Source organism: Dermochelys coriacea, chromosome 6 (genome assembly GCF_009764565.3).
Source record: "Dermochelys coriacea isolate rDerCor1 chromosome 6, rDerCor1.pri.v4, whole genome shotgun sequence".
Classification (NCBI taxonomy): domain Eukaryota; kingdom Metazoa; phylum Chordata; order Testudines; family Dermochelyidae; genus Dermochelys; species Dermochelys coriacea.
In genome coordinates, this window is record NC_050073.1 from 99,596,825 (window position 1) to 99,615,097 (window position 18,273).

General features: G+C 43.2%; 1 protein-coding gene across 4 annotated transcripts in view; it reads right to left on the bottom strand.

Annotated features, from left to right (window-relative positions):
- Positions 1-18,015, bottom strand: part of ITPK1 (inositol-tetrakisphosphate 1-kinase) — a 218,685-nt gene extending 200,670 nt beyond the window's left edge. For 2 of the 4 annotated variants that reach the window (XM_038405732.2, XM_043517869.1), the window contains exon 1: positions 16,981-17,948. Coding sequence is in view for 1 of the 4 variants with exons in the window: in XM_038405731.2 (XP_038261659.1) it covers positions 16,981-17,075 (95 nt within the window). In the remaining 3 variants the exon portion in view is untranslated. Of the gene's footprint in view, positions 1-16,980 lie in introns of all 4 variants that reach the window. The other 2 variants (XM_038405731.2, XM_043517868.1) reach the window with 2 other exon arrangements.
- Positions 18,016-18,273: the final 258 nt, after the last annotated feature.

Genomic DNA, 18,273 nt, shown 5'->3' on the forward strand with positions numbered 1-18,273 from the left:
ATAACAGACCTGCATGAGAACAGCCCCAGCAGCTGATCTCCCCATGCCAAATTGGTTGGCTACAGAGTGGTAACATTCTGGGTTGGCCAGCTTCCAGATTGCTACCGTGACCTGTTTCTCCATGATAGAGAGCACTGCATGTTGATCTGCTCTCATTGCAGCTCCTGGTCAGTTCTGCCTAAAATCTTTAAAAAGTAGCCCACCCCACCCTGAAAGTTTCTTGTCACTGTTGATTATCCTAGCTCAACAGAACAATCCACTCCCACCAACCCACACTGGTTTCCCAGACCCAGAAATGGCATTGAACACTGCATAGGTGATCCAGAAACCAGTCCGCCTTGTCCGGCTGCCACCAGTTGCAGAATACCCTTCTGTTGTTGCTGCCATAGAATATTCGCTTGCTCCTGCATCATGTTTGGTGGTGCAATAGGCAAAGTCCAAGGCAGAATCCATCCAGCTAAGTGCTGTAATACAACCCAAGCCGCCTGCGCATATTCGCTCTCGTCGCCCTAGCAGAGTGAAGAATTGCTGGATCCATGCTGGTCCACAGCAATTTAAAAATCGGCACACGTCAGCCCAGAAAGGAAGTATGACGCAGAGACAGTGGAACGACAGGATTTAAAAAATAAAAATAAAAAATAAAAAATTGAATCCACTAGGCTTCCCACAATTCACAGTGAAAACACTCTGTCCGCCCACTGCTCAGCGGTGAACTAAAGGAAGTGCTATCCCTCAGTGCACAGCAAACAGACACCGTGTGTTTACGTCATGCAAATTGAAAAAAGAGAACAGGCATTACGTGTGCACACTATTGGTGTGACTCGCGTGCTGCTAGTTACCTGACATGCATCAAAGAGCTTCAGATTAAATCCCCTATGGAGAGACATCCAATAGTACAAAAAGATTAACTAACTTGCCTAAATGACAACAAAGCCTATGACAGAGCAAAGAACAGACTTCCCCCACATCCCAATTCTGCCTCCAAGTCCTGTGCATCCACCATGAGCCTTTCCTCTGCCACCTATCCTCAATCTGAGGTCCACTTCATTTCAGGTTAAGTAATGCTTGAAATATTTGTGACCCTGGGGAGGACATTCCAAATATTCCCAAGAAACTGGTTTCAGAGTAGCAGCCATGTTAGTCTGTATTCGCAAAAAGAAAAGGAGTACTTGTGGCACCTTAGAGACTAACAAATTTATTTGAGCATAAGCATCCGATGAAGTGAGCTGTAGCTCACGAAAGCTTATGCTCAAATAAATTTGTTAGTCTCTAAGGTGCCACAAGTCCTCCTTTTCCTTTTTCCCCAAGAGACTGAAATTGTTCACAGCACATTTATAAATGCATAGGATTTTCCTGAGACCAGGTGGATGAGGTAATATATATTTCTTCACCTACCTTGCCTCTCTAATATCCTGGAACCAACATGGCTACAACAATGCAGGATTTTAGTCTAATTTTAAAACTGTCTGGGCAGAGTGCCTAGCAAACTCTGTGGGTGAACTTTACATTTACAGTTCAGATGAAGAGATACAGCTCTCACTCTTCTGGGCTTGCTCGAAGGAATGTCTCGGAGCTCTCCTGGGCTAATGTAGGCATTCATGACAGACATTTTGAGTAAACAATTTAATTTCCTGACATTCTCGGGGGCGAACGATTTTCACATGCAGATGAAATGTATAGGGGGAATGTCACAGGGTGGCAGGCTTCTGTGATTAAAACAATAAGAGCTTCTCTGTGCCAGAGCAGTTGTCCAAGCTGAGCCAATTAAGGAGGTAGGGCTGCACTTTGGCTATAAAGGGTCAGGGGGCATTTCAGTGAGGACAGAACTAGAAGGGTAATTGCAGAGTGAACCTTCAGGGAGAGAGTAGCAGCCGTGTTAGTCTGTATTCGCAAAAAGAAAAGGAGTACCCGTGGCACCTTAGAGACTAACAAATTTATTAGAGCATAAGCTTTCGTGAGCTACAGCTCACTTCATCGGATGCCCATCTGTTTGCATTTGGAAAGGAAGATGATGTCTGTCTGTATCTGTATGAGTTTTTTCATGAAGTTGATAGATTTCCACTCCATACGGCTAAATTCAGTGCCTTGCATAATGACAGATTTCAGAGCAGCAGCCGTGTAGTCTGTATTCGCAAAAAGAAAAGGAGGGCTTGTGGCACCTTAGAGACTAACGAAAGCTTATGCTCAAATAAATTTGTTAGTCTCTAAGGTGCCACAAGTACTCCTTTTCTTTCAGGGAGAGAGGGTCTCCTAGAGTGCCCAAGGAACGGAGTTGGGGCTGGGTAAGACGACCAGTTGAAAGTTTTGTTCTTCCTTTAGAAGAAAGCAGGCCAAGCCTTGCATCTTCTCCCACTGGTCAGAGACCAGAAAGAGAGAGTACCTCAGGGAAAAAGGGCTAGACCCAGCTTATGGCTGGGTGGAAGATTTTTGTTGGGTTGGTTGGGTTTTACAACTTTGTGGTAATTAAAAACAAAAACAGACCCCGAGAGAGGCTACAATTAGATGAGAGAGACTGGGGGGGAAAAAAGGGGGGTTTTAAGGAGACCTGAAGAAGGGCAAAACAGAGGCAGAACATTGTAGAAGTGCCCCTCGCCACAAGGGGGTGCTCAGAAGGAAGCTGGCTGTGTTAAAGGAAAGAAAAAGAAATGAACTCTTAACAAGCTTTTCTACAGCAAAGGAGATCAGGCTAGCATATGGCAACCCCTAGTCACTCTGCCTTCATAAAAAGGCTCCAATATGATCTCCTGCTGCCCTACTGCCAGCTAAAGACACCCACACAGAGACAGGGCGTCACAGTTTCAAGACATTATTCAAGACTGAATAATGTATGCTTTAGCTGAAAACACTTCACCTAGATCCCTCTCTCACTGCAATGTGTTTATAGCGCTATTAGGTTGCACCACAAAAAGGAAAAAACAGCCCACAAACGGCAATTTACTTTGATTTAAAAAAGTTTAAAAGCACTGTTTGCGCTTTTAGGACTGAATATCCTCTGCTAAAACCCCTCACTAAAGGCAGCGGACAACACAGTGTAAGAGCAGTTGTGTGCATCTCTCACACACACAAAATATCACTCAGCATAAGAAAAGGAGGCAGGAGTGTCAAGAGGAAGTGTGAGTACTGTACTTGATGCTGCAAAAACATTTTGAGATTACTACAAAGAATATTTCCCTGGGCCAAACATGTATTCAGAATGTGTTTTAAAAGAGATCCTAGTAGCACAGCTCAATGACAACCTGCCACAGTAACCATATTGATTTGAAACAGGCCCAAGTTCCTGTTTTAGTGATTTATAAGTTTACAGAAGCAGCAAAGACTTAGTGCAACTAGCATGGAAGGGAGACAGTTCTCAGTTCTAATCCCAGCCATGTCCCTGTCACCACTTGTGTGTGGTCATGAAAAATAACTTCCCACCACACCGCCCTGTGTCTCAGACTCTCCATTAATAAAAGATGGGAAGGCGGTGTCTGGGTGTGTGTGAAAGAGACATGCATACAGAGTTCCCAGTGAAGTCAATGCAAAGTCTTCATTGACATCAGTGGGTGCTGGACTGGGCTCTAAATCCAAAAAGTAAGGATTAGCCTTTGTACTGTGCTTTGATAATAGCAATACTTAGCGCTCTTCAAGTCCAAACTGCTTTACAAACATCTAATCAATCTGCAAAACAGCACCTCCAGACAGACTGGATCTTCTATTTACATATGGAGAAATGGACAGAAAGGTAAGGGACTTGCCCAAGAGAAGTCAATTGCACGGCTGGGTTTAGAACTCAAGACTTCATTTTCTAATCCTTTGCTCAAACCATTGGACCACACCTTCCTTTTAAGGCGCACAGCATCATATAAACAATAGATTATTATTAATTATGGTAACGACAATTGTTTTTTAAAATCTAGATGAGTTTCACCATGAAGCTTGCTAACACAGAGCGCTTCTCACTCAAAGGAACAGTATCAATTTGTAATTTAGTCAGTTTAAAAACTTTTTAAAAACATAAATAAAAGTAATTTCAGTCTTAAAATGAATTAGAAATAGTTACACCTACCCGAGTCCCCCTGCCAAATGTTATGATTTCACAATTACATATCCCCCTGTTTAAGACTTTTCTTTGCCTTCCCTATGTTTTTAGAAATACCCATACTAAGAAGAGACACCAAAAAAAAAAAAAAAAAAAAAAAAAAAGAGAAGCAATGTAACTGACTATACAAAAACCACTGACAAAAGCACAAAGCAAACACTGAAACAAAAGTTTTGTCTCCAATCTCTTGCAGTTAGAGTCATGATCGTTTATTGCTACTTTAACAGCAGGTGAAAAATTGGCAACAAGGAGTGGAATTGAATAGTGTCACATTAACTGACTGTACAAAAGAGATCAAATCAGAGCAAAAGTATACTGTGCCAGCCTCCTCCCAAACAATGCTCATTGTGAGCAAACACGGGGTGCCAGGCTGCTGAGGAAACTGCTGCCCACAGTAGCACAAAGAGCATACAGTGGGGAAGAAAACTTATGCTCAGAGACCTTGTGGTCCACACAGCACATACTGAGGTATTATACAAGTATTTAATTTTAAAATAACCATTTAACGTCAACATGCCATACACATGAAAATGAAAGCGTCACGGGTAAACATAACACCTGACACACAGTTTGGCTCAAAACATTTTTTTCCTGTTTTAACATGTAGAATAAAACAGAAGATGATCCTACTTATTTCTCACACAATCACTTCTAGGTCATGCCAGCATCATAGCAGCAGGGATCCACATTGCTACATGGGAGACTCAGGTTTTATCCGATGCAGGTACACCAGGCCCATCAACATGACACCCAAGTGCTCTTCCAAGTTAAAAAACATACAAGCTGACAAACATCAATGAAGTATGGTTTCCTCTCCACTCCAGTGCCCTTTCTCCTGGGACAGATGTATGAAGTTGTATATTAGGAATGGTTTGGTTTTGATTAGTTATCCATACAAACGGGTATCTTATGTGAGACTTTGAGAGAAAACGAGGGCAAAGGAGGTGCATTTTTACATGTGGACTAGAAAGCAGCAAAGCTCCTGCATAAATGAGTTCCAGACTTTTGAGCTTGTCCCCAAGAAAGCCCTGTCCCCAAAGACATGAGCTTCTCCATTGCTGGGGACAGTTCTGCTGCCCTTAAGCAGCAGAGCAGTTGAGATCAATGAACCTCTGTGTGCTATACAAATCCTGGAGCTATACTAGAGCTCCTCCAGTAGAGGAATCAGAAGGGAACCAAGCTAGAGATCTTGTTTTGTTTTAAAAAAAAAAGCGAGTTATTTTTCACTGTGCTGACAGCTTAAACATACTTTTAATTGTTTTGATGTTTTGTTAAATCAGCTAGCCAGCAAGGATTTCCACTTCCCCTTTATCCACATATTCGTGGAGAGAGCTCTGTGCACTAACTCCCTCACAAACAGATCCTGGGTGCTCACAGCCCAGAATGTCATTCAGAACAGAAAGGACAAAAATAAGGGGAGAAAACACCTTGCTGAAGTATTATGTTTTCCCACCTAACAGCACCCTATTTTTTTAAATAATTAAAGCAGTTGCGTTTTTTAACATTTTGAATACAGCCATTAAAAAAAAAAAAAAAAAATCGGGAAAATTGTGAACAAAATATTCATGAGTTTCTCCCTCCAGCACCATTTTCCCCAACTAGCTCTATCACTAACCCATGTGTAGGACCAGCAGGCCCCAAAGAAATTTTTGGGAGGGAGAGAAAACATGATGCACAGACGGCGGCATGCCCTAGAGCCAAAACACACTTCCCTTCTCTACCCGAGATGTCCAGAGCCCTAAAGATTTACCCTTCTTTCCACAAATGACCCATCTTGAGGCAACCTTTCCTTCTATACGTTAAGGGCTGGATACAATTCCCAACAGCAATCCATGGGTCCAGAAGTTGCTAAGGAGCAACACAAGAAGCTATCCCTCATGGGACTCAGCATGCTGTCATCTCCCAGGGACAGCCAGCTTAGAATTGATGTTTCAGTATACAAAAAAAATCTGAAGGAAAAAAACATTTGTTTTTTCAAATGATAGTAAGAGGCAACCATGCTTTATCATCATATGGCCTTTGCCCTGTAGGTCTGCCTCAAATTGCTGCAGCTCCTACATGTAGTCTTCCATTTATACAGGATTTTTCCCTCCTTCTGCTACTCTTAATTTTTTCAGCTAGAGATTAATTCTCTAGAAGATATCCTAAAAAGGGACAGGCCCTCCCCACAAACACACACAGACTTTAGCAATTTTCTTTTACTGCTCATGAAAGGTGCCAGACTGACCGCTCTAGTGAATTAAGTCCTCTCTTTATCCACAGAACAAGCTTCATCTATACTCCTCTTCCCACCCCTTCAAACTGCAAGCATACCTAAATCCTGACCATTAATCGCTCTACCACACTGCTCCGGCCTCAAAGAGAGCTTCTCAGAACATGATTCCCAGTAACCTGTTCTATATTGGACACTAACCCCAAAAACAAAGATGCATCATCACACACCTTGAAAAAGAAGAGGGAAACAGTATGAAAGCACTGAATTGGATTATCAGTACACATGTAAGGCTACATGCAGCGTCTAGATGAAACAGCAACTTTAGACCAGTGTGTTGTGTTGTCTCTTTCTCTCTCACTCTTGCAAAGCACAGTCTCAGAACATTTTCAGCGGTATGTTCATTGTGCAAACTAGAGCTGATCTGAAATTCTGAGACAATTTTTCCCCACCAGAAAATTCAAATTTGTCAAAACAAAAACTTTTTGCAGAAATGTATGTTTTGACAAAACTTTCATCAGGAAGAGAGACCGACAGAGGGGAAACCAGAACAGCCAGTAATCAGGACACATCTGGGAGAGCCCGATTCAAGTCCTTGCTCTGAATCAGTCAGTGCTGAGAGACTTGAACCTGGGTTTCACACATCCAGGTGAGTGCCCTAACCAACAGACTACTAGCTATTGTTTGGGAGGGGTTGAAGGAGGGATGTTTTTTTTATTTTATTTTTTTAAACAAAAATTTTTTTTGAAAGGTCTCAATGCCAAAACCTTGACATTTTTCACAAAATGGAATTCTTGTCTTCCAGCCAGACCTAAACACATTGAAGTCTGTGGTTTTCTTTAGCAACCAAAGTTCATTTGAGTGACTACAGTGCAAGGACCTGGAAGCTCTCATGACTCTAAATACTGCACCAAACCAGCACTGCGAACTAACAGAAAACAAAAGAAGCTGCTCATTCGCAATATTAGTCAAAAGGACAAAAACAGATTTTGTTTGGAGTTGAAACAACAGTTGCACTTCCTGGATTACAGAAAGGTACACATTGCTCCTGTATTATACTGTACTTTGCTCTGTGAAAACCACTATTAGGTACCATAATCATCTAAACCTAGCCAATAAACTGTATCTCAGGAGTCCTGGCTCTTTTCTGTCTTTCACTAAAAGTGGTGTGCGTGCATATGCATGTTTTACAAAAGAGCCCGTACTGCTGTTCTGGGATATGCAAAATTTGATGGCTGTTTAGTACAAGGATAAAGACAGACTGGCTGACATTTCTTTTAAACAGGCCATAGTGTGCCGGGGTGGGGGCACCTTCTCCTGAAAACAAAAGTGTTTGAGACACTGTTGGACTTCTAATTATTTTGCAACCCTTTTAACTGAAAAGTTAACTAACATTTTTCATTTATCAAATTTTTTTTTTAAATTAAGTGTTTATAACCATTTAAAAAAAACTAACATTGAAACTGGTTACAGTTTGAACCCTGCAAAATTGAAGCAAATTCAGAATTCCTTGTAAATAGATGTATAATATAAAGTGTATGTATATACACACACACTTTCCTTAAAAAAAAAAATAAAAAAAAAATAAAAAGATCATAACAAGGCCAAGGACCAAGACTAAAAAGGGACAACACCACACCTTATATCCTTCAAATCTCTCGCCTCTCCATGATACCTACAAAACACCCAAAAGTGGCTAGGCTTCTGATGTACTATTACTTCTGCTTATTCCACCTATCACTAAGCTCACTAGTACTTTGTACTATCTCTCACCCCATCTATTTGTTGTGGTCACATGTTCTTTTGTCATACACTTAGGCCCTGATCCTGCAAATGCGAACAGGTGGACAGACTGCTGCACCAATGCCTGAACAGGCCTCCACATGGGTGCGGTGATCCCCAACAACTGCAGGATTGGTTTTAAGATTGTAAAGCCTTTGGAGCAGGGACTGTCTTTTTGTTATGTACATGTACAGTGGGGCCCTTACCGAGGCATACAGGAGCTACTGCACTACAAACAAATGGAGGAGTAAGATCCATTATTTTTTACATACATCTCATGTGTTTTAATCTAAAAAGGTTAAAGGGAAATACTACAGAGTCTCCCTGAAACACATTTAAAATAGTACAGTTATTACAACGATGGCACTTAAGAAATATCCTAATTCCTGGATTTGTAAATATATTGCTGAATAAATATTCATTATATAGTGCTGAAGCCGATTATATATCATGGCCTTCCCATCTGAACACTTGTCCCTTTACGCCCGGGTAATGAAATCCTGCTGACAAGATAAAGAATAAGCTGAACTCTGATATTGGTTCTTGTAAGAGTAGAAGTCATTTACGAGTGGCACAGTGAGACGCAAAGCATTTTATCACTGTGGTTGAGATGAGGGTGGCCAATCACAAATGAACACTTATGATACTGTCATTTCTGTCCAGTGCCGTTAACCACCTCTCTCTCTCTCTCACACACACACACACACACCCCATTTGTTCAGTTAGCTATTAACTGATAATCTCAATTTGCAGATACCTTTAGCAAGGTGAGGCAGGGAGTAAACAGCATTATATACTCAAATGCAGCAGTTTCATTACTATGCTGAACTCTTTAAAAAAAAAAAAAAAAAAGTCTGATCACATTAAAGCACTCTAGAGAACTTTTAGCAGACCCTAGCAGGGTCCATGTGTACTAATTGGTCCACAACACGTTAGTGAGGTTTAGAAATTACACCCTCCCTACTGCGTGTTGCTGCTCCTTGTAGATAAACCCTAAATTATACTGTGTCCTGGACTCAACTTCTCTGCGTCTCAGTCATGTCTCTCCCCACAACCAGGCATAAATATTTTTGCTGTGAAGCTTACTCCAACATGTGCAAAGCATTTTAAAATCCTTGAGTGAAAAGTACTAACAATTAGCTATTGCTGCATTGGATATCATGTGTTTTTATGCATAAATCCCTTTAGTTTTCAGTCTAAAATGGACATACCACACTATCCTGGCACAGCTAATCCCAGTGTTGCACAGCTTCAACGGTTTGCTGGCCAACCACTGCCAAGGATAACTCACTAAGTCATTCAATTCTCAATATGCTCTGCCATTTTAGTGCTTGTTAAATATGTAAAGTGAGTTGGGAACATTAGATACTAGTGACTTTTCAAAATCAAAGCTGAGGTAGTTCATTTTCCACTCTCCCTCTCCCCAATCTCCTTAATTTCAGAGGTGTTTTGTAACTGTCAGGGGATTTATGAGCCAAGATGAAATCAAAAAGCTATGGTGCCAAATACCGTTTCCATTGAAGGTACAGGAAGGAGCACAGTGTCCAATATAAAAACCCTCAATGTTACAGCCTCATTGACCTCTCCATTCTAACATTTTTCTAAGAAGTGAGGTTGTGTAGTACAGCGGTTCTCAACCTTTTTTCTTTCCGAGGCCCTCACAACATGCTATAAAAACTTCAGAGCCCAGCAGGGGAGGGGGCTTGAACATACGTGTAGTTTGACTTCTATTTTGGGTGGGCAGGGGCCAGCTGGGCTTGAGCCAGCTCTGCAAGGCAGGGTCTGGGGAGGGAGTGTCACCTCCACCCACTGACTCACCTCAGCAGGCCACCCGCCTGTCTGGGTTGGGGGGGGAGGGCACACGCAACCAAAAATTATAATTCAAAGGTAGGGGCCTCAGCTCAAAAATACTGAAAATAGCTCAGGGTGCAGGCAGGGGTATAGCTAGGGGCTGTGTGCAGACGGAGGGATAGCTAGGGGCTGTGTGCCAGGAGGGCTCCCCTGCAGTTCCTGTTCCCCGAGGGCCCCGCCAGCCACAGAGCCAGGGCCCCTGCCCAGGCAGCTCTTACCACCTGTGTGAGCGAAGGGGGTGGGGAGAGAAGGTGGTGGGGGTAGGGGGGTTGGAACTGCCCCTGGACTGCCCTGCTCTTGCACTGTAGTTTCAGGGTGGGAGGGGCAACACCTCTGTGTCCCCCCAACTCTGCTCATGGGCTTAGGGCTTCTGCCGGCTCGAGAATTCAGCCCTGCTGCTCCTGGCTTCAACCAGGCAGGGGGCACCAGGGATGGGGCTTCAACACCGCAGCTCCTGGCTTGTGAGAGGTGCTGGGGTTCGCACTCTGGGTTTTAGCCACAGGGCTCCGTGGATCCCCTGAAAGGGTTTGCGGACCCCCCGTTGAGAACCGCTGGTGTAGTATATATAGGCCTTATGTTACAATCTAATTAATTAGTGAGCTAAAGTATAACAGGTCTAAATCATCATCATCTTTGTAATAATGATCTTGCTCATCAAAATCCAAAGGGCTCCATATGGAGTGAAATTGATCCACAGAGAAATAGCTTTTGGTCTTCATTATTCTTCAGTATCGTCCACACTTATTTAAAAAAAACAAAACAAAAACAACACATCTTCAAGATGCTCTGGACATAATTAGTAAGGAGACATTCACTAGGAAAATGACATTTTAACATGGCTTTTCCAGATTGGAGAAGGAAATGCCTGTTCTTACACATTTTAAAAGATATACTCTTGTTGCTTAGCGCCTAAACGTCCAACAGAGTTAAGGCCTCTTTAAAATATTGATTTTTAGCCTGACAGCACTCTTTCAAAGGAACGTTCCCTCAACTCTCAAACACACACACACACACACACACACACACCCCCCCACCCCCACCCCCCAAACGTAATAATCTAATAGACTGAGCAAAAGTGTGGGATCCAGAGTTCCTGGCAAGCCTTCAGTGTTCCACCTTCTCCTACCCTTGATTCCCGACCCCACCTGCCCCAAACTCTTTTGTTTGCCAGCTGGAGTAGGAGGGGTTCAGTGCCACAATGGACTGCATGGGGATCAGGACCAGGATGAGTGTGCAGAACTGGTGTGTGTTTAGGAAATAGTGGAAGGAGCTTTCTTGTTGAACAGGAGGAACAAGAACCTGTGAGGGCTGTAATAAAAGCAGGAGACATCCCAGTTCCCTGAGGACTTTCAAGTTACCAATTCAGAAGTCAGCATGGATCAAGTGGTACTCTTAACTATGCAGCACTAGATCAATTAAGATCAAACATTTCAGCTTGCCTCTCCTGGAGTGAAATTCAGCACCTTTGTGTGAGTTGACCCTAATTCCTAGCTCTAGATCTGGCTCTGCCAATGACTCAGTTAAATGTGCAGTTACGATCAGAAACGTGGCACCTTCTCACTTTATAGATCAGATCCCAAGGGCCTTCAAAGTCACAGCTGCCACTTTTACTAATCTCAATAAACTGACTACCTGTTACCTCTGCAGAGCCAACGTGGCTATGGGAAAGCAAGCTGGATTCTATTTTGACTCACTTCATTTGGAACTGAATGAATGATTCCTGTGAAGAACCATTACTACTGGTGCTCCTACACGAGCCAAGAACACAGCTTGACTTTCATATACCAGAGGAGGAACACACACCTTTTAACTTGCAAGATGAGGAACTTGAACCTGAAGTTACAGCAACCTCAAAAATGGAAGCCTAAAACTGTCATTTTGAGAGACACTTTTATGAGAGCCACCACACACTTTAACATGTTTTCCTCTGCTGTAAAATGGGGATACTACTACTTACTACTTTGAGTGCTATGAAGACTAGCTAAAGTTTGAATAGTACTTTGAAGATATCAGACACTATAAAAGTACATCTGATCAGGTAGAGGGCAAAATGTCTTCTGAAAAAAACTTAAGTTCCACACAAATAGAACCATTATTGTGGATTACTGGATTTATGAATGAAAAATAAAGGAGATAAGAAGAAAAATGCACCAATAGAAGAGTGCTTGTTTCACATAGCGATAGACTGGATGCATCCAAGCCAGGTGCTTATTTTTTCTACATCTGCATTTCAGATGCCTTGCTCCACTGTTTCATTGGGATATGTTCAGGGTCATTTTAAAGGAAACTGTCAAGTTTTCAGATGAACAGCATGTTATCTGGACTGTATCACACGATGTACAGTATCAATCTTCACTCTCCTAATGTGCAGTTCAAACACTTAACTTTCTGGGGTTTTCTTGTAACTACACCAACCCTAAAATCCCACCTCAGATCAAACCTCTGTTTCAGAGAGTACTGCTTACATTTAAACCCTCCCCAAAGTCAAGAGTGGTGGTTTCTGAATTAGTAAGGAGCCAACAAAATTGAAAGCAGAGATGCAGGAATTAACATATGCACATACTAGGAACTACTTTTCAGGAACCTTCTGCAATATAAAGAGGCCAGATTTATCATCATCCTAAATCAAACTGCTTTGTGGAAAAAAAAGATGTACCAGGAAAAGGACTCTTGGCTCCTTAATCTAAGGTAAATTACTGTAAATCCACTAAACACAGGCATGTAATGAAAATATTGATAATTTAAGCCACTCCTGCAGCCCAGTGGGTGTGGTCTGTGATCCCAGAGACTAGTTAAGATCCTAGAATGTAGCAAACAAACACACTGCAAACTTTCTTTGAGGATGGAGGAAGATGACCCCCTCACTTCACTGTGGCCAGTGTTCACAGTGGTTTCAAGAGGCAGTACAACTCCATCTCTGCATGGCTAGAAGAAAGGTCACTCCTACAGGAAGAAGGAGCACTGAACCCCCATGCCCCCAGAAGGTCATCAGTAGTTCACTCCTACCTTCAGTATAATTTTTAACACCTGACGGCTTGCAGCTATTGGTGAGAATTGCAGACAAAGAAACTTTACTCCCTGCTATTGTCCACTGAATTCTTGTGATACAATATTGCACAGCAGTGTAGGTAACAATTGGAGCTATTGACCAGCATGCTTATGTTTAATTTTTATAATTTCTACAGTCTTTGAAGCCAACTGGCACAAGCCATGCATTTAACAAAATCAGTATTTAGTTTTTTGTGGGGAGCTGAAAGAAAATCCCAAGTTCTTCCTGGAAAAACATGCAATATACTTAATGGTTTGCTATATAAAGAATATGCTTAATTTAATATTCTCAGCTCAAAATTATTCCTAAATCTCTGTATCAAATCTCATATTTGGCTTCTTGTGCTTAGTCCAGTAAATATAAGAAACATGAATAAAAGTTCAGAACAGAAAACAAACAAACACACCTATCTATAGCTCTGACAGTAGTGTTTACCCCGGTTTTATGAAGCTGATTTGCCAAGACTGGTAGCTTATAAAATGCTACTAGGGAGGTTTAACTGCACAAAGGGCAGCTAAATTCCACAGATCACAGAAACCAAGCCCTAAGAACGCGGGGGAAGGGGGGGGGGGCGGGGGCAGAATATGTATATGTGCAATGCTCTAATTCACCACTGTTATTTCCTAGGCTCGTAAAAATATTCTTATCCTAAAGGAACAAAAACATGCTAGATGACCAGTGAAACCAGTTTCTATGGCCTTAAGTACAAGTGATAAATGCACTGTAGGAGGACTTACCCAAACACCCAAGATAATGAAAACGAATGTCCCCTTTGTGTGGAATCCTAATAATGAAATCTTATCCATCCAGTTTTCTATAGAAAAAAGAAGTGTTCCTCCACTAAACCAATCCAGACATTGTCTACTCTAATGAAAAATCCACAGCCTGGAGACTGTTAGTTATTATTTGTATTGCAGTAGCACCTAGAGGCTCCAAACAAGATCTAGTGCCTTCGCTTTTTCATATTTGTCAATCAGTGGCTAACTTGTCACGCAGAATTCTAAGCAGGAAAGCAGTTTGGTTTGTTCACACAAGGGGTTGTTGCAACTGGTGTTCAGCAAGTGGAGTTTCTGTGGAATCCCTCATTTCCATTTTCTCATGTTGGTGGAAACTGGCAGAAATTGATTCTCACAGATACTATGTGAGAAGCACAACTTCTCTTATCCACTTTCCTCTTCTGTGGAAAGAGCAGCAGCACCAGGCACTCTTACTCTAATCATTGGGACACTGAAATGCACAAATTTGACTTGGCATGCAGAGTAACTCCAAGATCTACCATGTCACCGAGTACACCCTCAGACAGATCCACAGCTAGTTTGCTATTACATTCTTGCCACTTAGCCTGGTTTGGATGGAAGTTCTGGGACTCCTGGCGCCTCACTACTGCCCTCAATGCATAGCTCACTTTCTGATGCTAAACAGACCAGCTCTCTGTGAAAGCCCTCATCTTCCTTTGGGAAAGAGGCCTTTGTAGATGCCGAAACTCCCCATTAATTTCAAGGGTGCCAAGCACATAGAGCTCATCTCAGGATCAGGCCCATATCCATCTGTAGTACTGATCTGACCCCCCATTACCACGATATCCAAGTAAATCACAATCTTTTATTGTGTATGTCCTCAATACCCCATGAGGTACAGCGTTATTGCTATCCACATTTTACAGATGGAGAACGGAGGCACAACGAGACTAAGTGACTTGCCAAAAAATTCTCACAGGAAGTCTCTGGTAGAAGAGGGAATAGAATGCAGATCTTCCCAATTCACAGCCTAGCATCTTATTCACTGAGCCATCCTTCCTCAACTAGGCCTTGTCTAAACTGGGGAAATCCATCCAGAAATATTAACTGGTTTTAAAAATGAGTTGGAGCACTAGCACAGACAAGGCAAAAAAAAACAGATAGACCAGTTTTTAAAACCAGTTTAGCTAAACCACCTTTCAGCAGCTGTACTCAGACTCTGGGCCTATTTGCACTTCAGTGCCAGTAACACCCATTAATATAGTTGTGCAGTATGTGTGGAAATTATAGAAGAGTATTACCTAATACAGTAATACAAGCGTACAATGTGGGAAAATGAAACAACTTACAAGACAGTCAGAAAGAGAAACAAAAAGGTTTGAGGAGGGGAGGGGAGAGGGGCAGAGAATTCCTACACAGATTTGGATTCCTACACAGAGGACGCAGAATGCTGGATACCTGGCACAAAGAAATAGAGTAGAATCTATGTATGTTTAGAGTCTAACATAATAGCCCTATTAGTTTTAGGTTATGAAATCTGGTGTACAGTAACCATCAGATCCTTTATGAGCACAGGAAAAAGTGTACAGCACCAAAACGAACCAGAAAGTCAGTTAGGCAGGTCTTAGCCTCAGCATCAGTCATTACTAAAGCAGTTTGTTTACATGACCAAAAAGGGAAATTATATATTAAATTGGAACTTGTGATCTATTTACATACAGTAAATTTACCCAAAATCTTATATCTGTGAATTTTAATAGAATACAAAGTGATTGGAACAAACTGATATGCCACTTTTCTGTCATTTGGTTAAACTGCTTTTCCATTTTCCCCTTCATCTTTACAAAAAACTTGTGGTGAAAGTTCCTTAATCATAAGTGACGTTGGCCAAACTTTAAGAAAATAGGAGACTTATCTAGTATGACATGCATATTATTGACACCAAATTTTAAAAGTTTGTGTGTAAACAGAGTGGATTTAGGAACAGTAGTTAATTAAATAAGAGTTATTTTAAAATTGGAAAATCTAATAATGAATTCTGATAGTTCACATTTGCCAGTTAGTTGAAAATTCTTATCTGACATTTACTGTTACTTCACTCATGGAATCAAACTAACAACAAATTCTATTAAGCAATATAGCATATATTCTTGTAACTACATGCAATAGTAGCTGTATAAATAAAAGAGTAACCTGTAGTAAAAAGTCTAACATCCCACCAATGGAGGTGAATACAGGCATTTACACTAATGCAGAAATCCCCTAAGCATCTCTGGAAGATTAAAACATTACACAGGGACCGAAAATATTCTAAAACCCCAATATTTTGTGGTATGACACCCAGAAAATTAACCAGCCACCCACATGGAATTTATTAACAGAAGCCATCATACTCCTCTTTTGAATCCCACCAAGATCTTTAAAGAGTCTGATTTGGATTATTTTATCAGGAAAACAGGAGAGCTCAAGGAGGGATATGCAAATAGAAATGTGCACAAGTCACAGAGCATGACTATGTCTCACCCGCACTCACACAGTCAAAACCACAGTTCAAACTCGATTTTCTCAGAAGTTTGCGACATATTATGGTAAAAGCCATATCAACAGTACCATGCATATGAAAAAGGGAAGCAGAGAGACTTCAGATCAAGATCTAGAAAACCAGGTTTGGGGTCAAGGGATACTGAATAGGCCGGGGATGGAAGTCATGCATGCAGTCTGCCAAGAAGACTGTCAATGTATACCAACTCCTCTCTCTTCCCCAAAAGAATGATACATGGATGCCTGGGTATCAGTTCCATTCTGCCCAGCTACTTCTAGCCTAGCGGAAATTGACACTGTGGACAGTTTAAGATTTCTTACTCCTTGTACGCAATGTAGAGGAAAACATTAAAGAAAACCTTCTTACACAGGTAATGCAACTTATTGCAGTCTGGCTAACAAACTTCTTTTTTGTCCCTGCCCACAAAGGAACCCCAAGTCAATAGCATGCTTTCACACCACCACCATGCCAGGCATTGCTTCCATGACAATCCTAGATCCAGGCTGTTAAAATTTATGACTCAATTTCCAAGCAGCAGTCACCCTGCTCTTAAGCAATACCATATTATAACTGCAAGTTAATTTGATAACCAGAAATGCAGCTGAAGGCCCACAATGTCAAATGCACTTTGGAGAGGGGGGAAAAAGACAGACGGCCAAGCTCTGGCGAGACAGAGGAGGTTGACTGCCCCGCGCCCCCGATTATAGCTCGCCAGGATTTGTTCCTTACCTGCAGAGCTCTGCAAAGGCCTGAAAATTCAGCTTCTTGATCTTCTTTTCACTCAGCCAATAACCAACTCTTTTGCCTTTCAGAAAGGTCTGCATCTTCCTTTACCCTCCAGCGGAGTGGGGGTGGGGGTTATTTTTAAAGGAGAAAAAGAGAAAAGCCTTGTACACAAGATGCAGCAGCGTGGTACGGAGGTGCCTCCCTCCCCAAAAAAGAAGTCTCTAGAGGGAAGTCATTCAGTCCTTGGGGTGCAAGGAACTCTGAGAGGGGCAAAACGGGGAAATCCAGCGGAGGGGCTTTAATATTTCATATGCACTTGGGTTTTAAAGCAGAGACTTGCAACGAACAACAACAAAATCAGAGGCTGTCTCGGAAGCCGCCAGCAATATTCCCCAGGCAGACCCCGTGCTTGGCTGGCTCGGGCAGGGTCCAGGCTCTCTGAGCAGCAGTAACTTGCGTGCAATCCCCTTGCAGGCCCTCCCAGGAACGGGAAAGCGGAGAAGCTGGGTGGGAAGGTGCCTCTGGCGCAGGGGAAGCTTCTACCTTCTGAAATCCTCCTCCGTGCGCTAATGGAGCAGCCCGCAGAGCGAGCACAACGCCGCGGCTCTCCGAGCAGCACCCCCGAAGCAGCAGCGGAGCCCCGAGCAAGCCTCTGCCCCAGGGGCCGTCGGGCGGCGCGCTCGGGGAGCGGGAGACCAGCTCGCTTCTTTCCCCCGCCGCCTCTCACGTCTCCATTTGCCCGCTATTCCGAGCCGCCTCCACTTCCTCCTGCCGCGGCTGGTTCCTCCTCCCTCCACCCCCAAGGCAGGAGGGTGGGCGAGCAAGGACACACCCTCGCGGGGGCTGCGCCAGGCTGCGGCGCCTCCTGCCCGAAGGAGAGCCTGCGAGCAGCAGCCCCGGCCGGCCGGCACCCGGCTGCCCTACGCAGTCCCCGCGTCTCTGCCGCGCAGCAGCAACCTGCTCAGGCTGGCCCCGGCAGGGGAAAAGCGCCGCGGCGGGACCTGCAGGGGGCAGCGCAGGGCTGCAGCTCCTTAAAACCACAGCGCGCGCGCGCGCACCCGCCCCCCCCCCTCCCCTCCCTTTTAGGGCTGGTCGTGCCAGGGCTAGTGCTCTCTCCTGCAGCAGAATGGGGTTGGGAAAGGGTGGTTTCCCAGTGTTCAACCATGAGTCATTTGTAAAAGGGGAGGATGAAGTCCGGGGGTGGGGGAGAGGAGAGGACTGGGGAGTAGGGGGTCCCCCTTCACGCACCCCCCCCCCAGAAAAGCTGCCTTTACTACCTTCAGAGTGGCAGCCCTG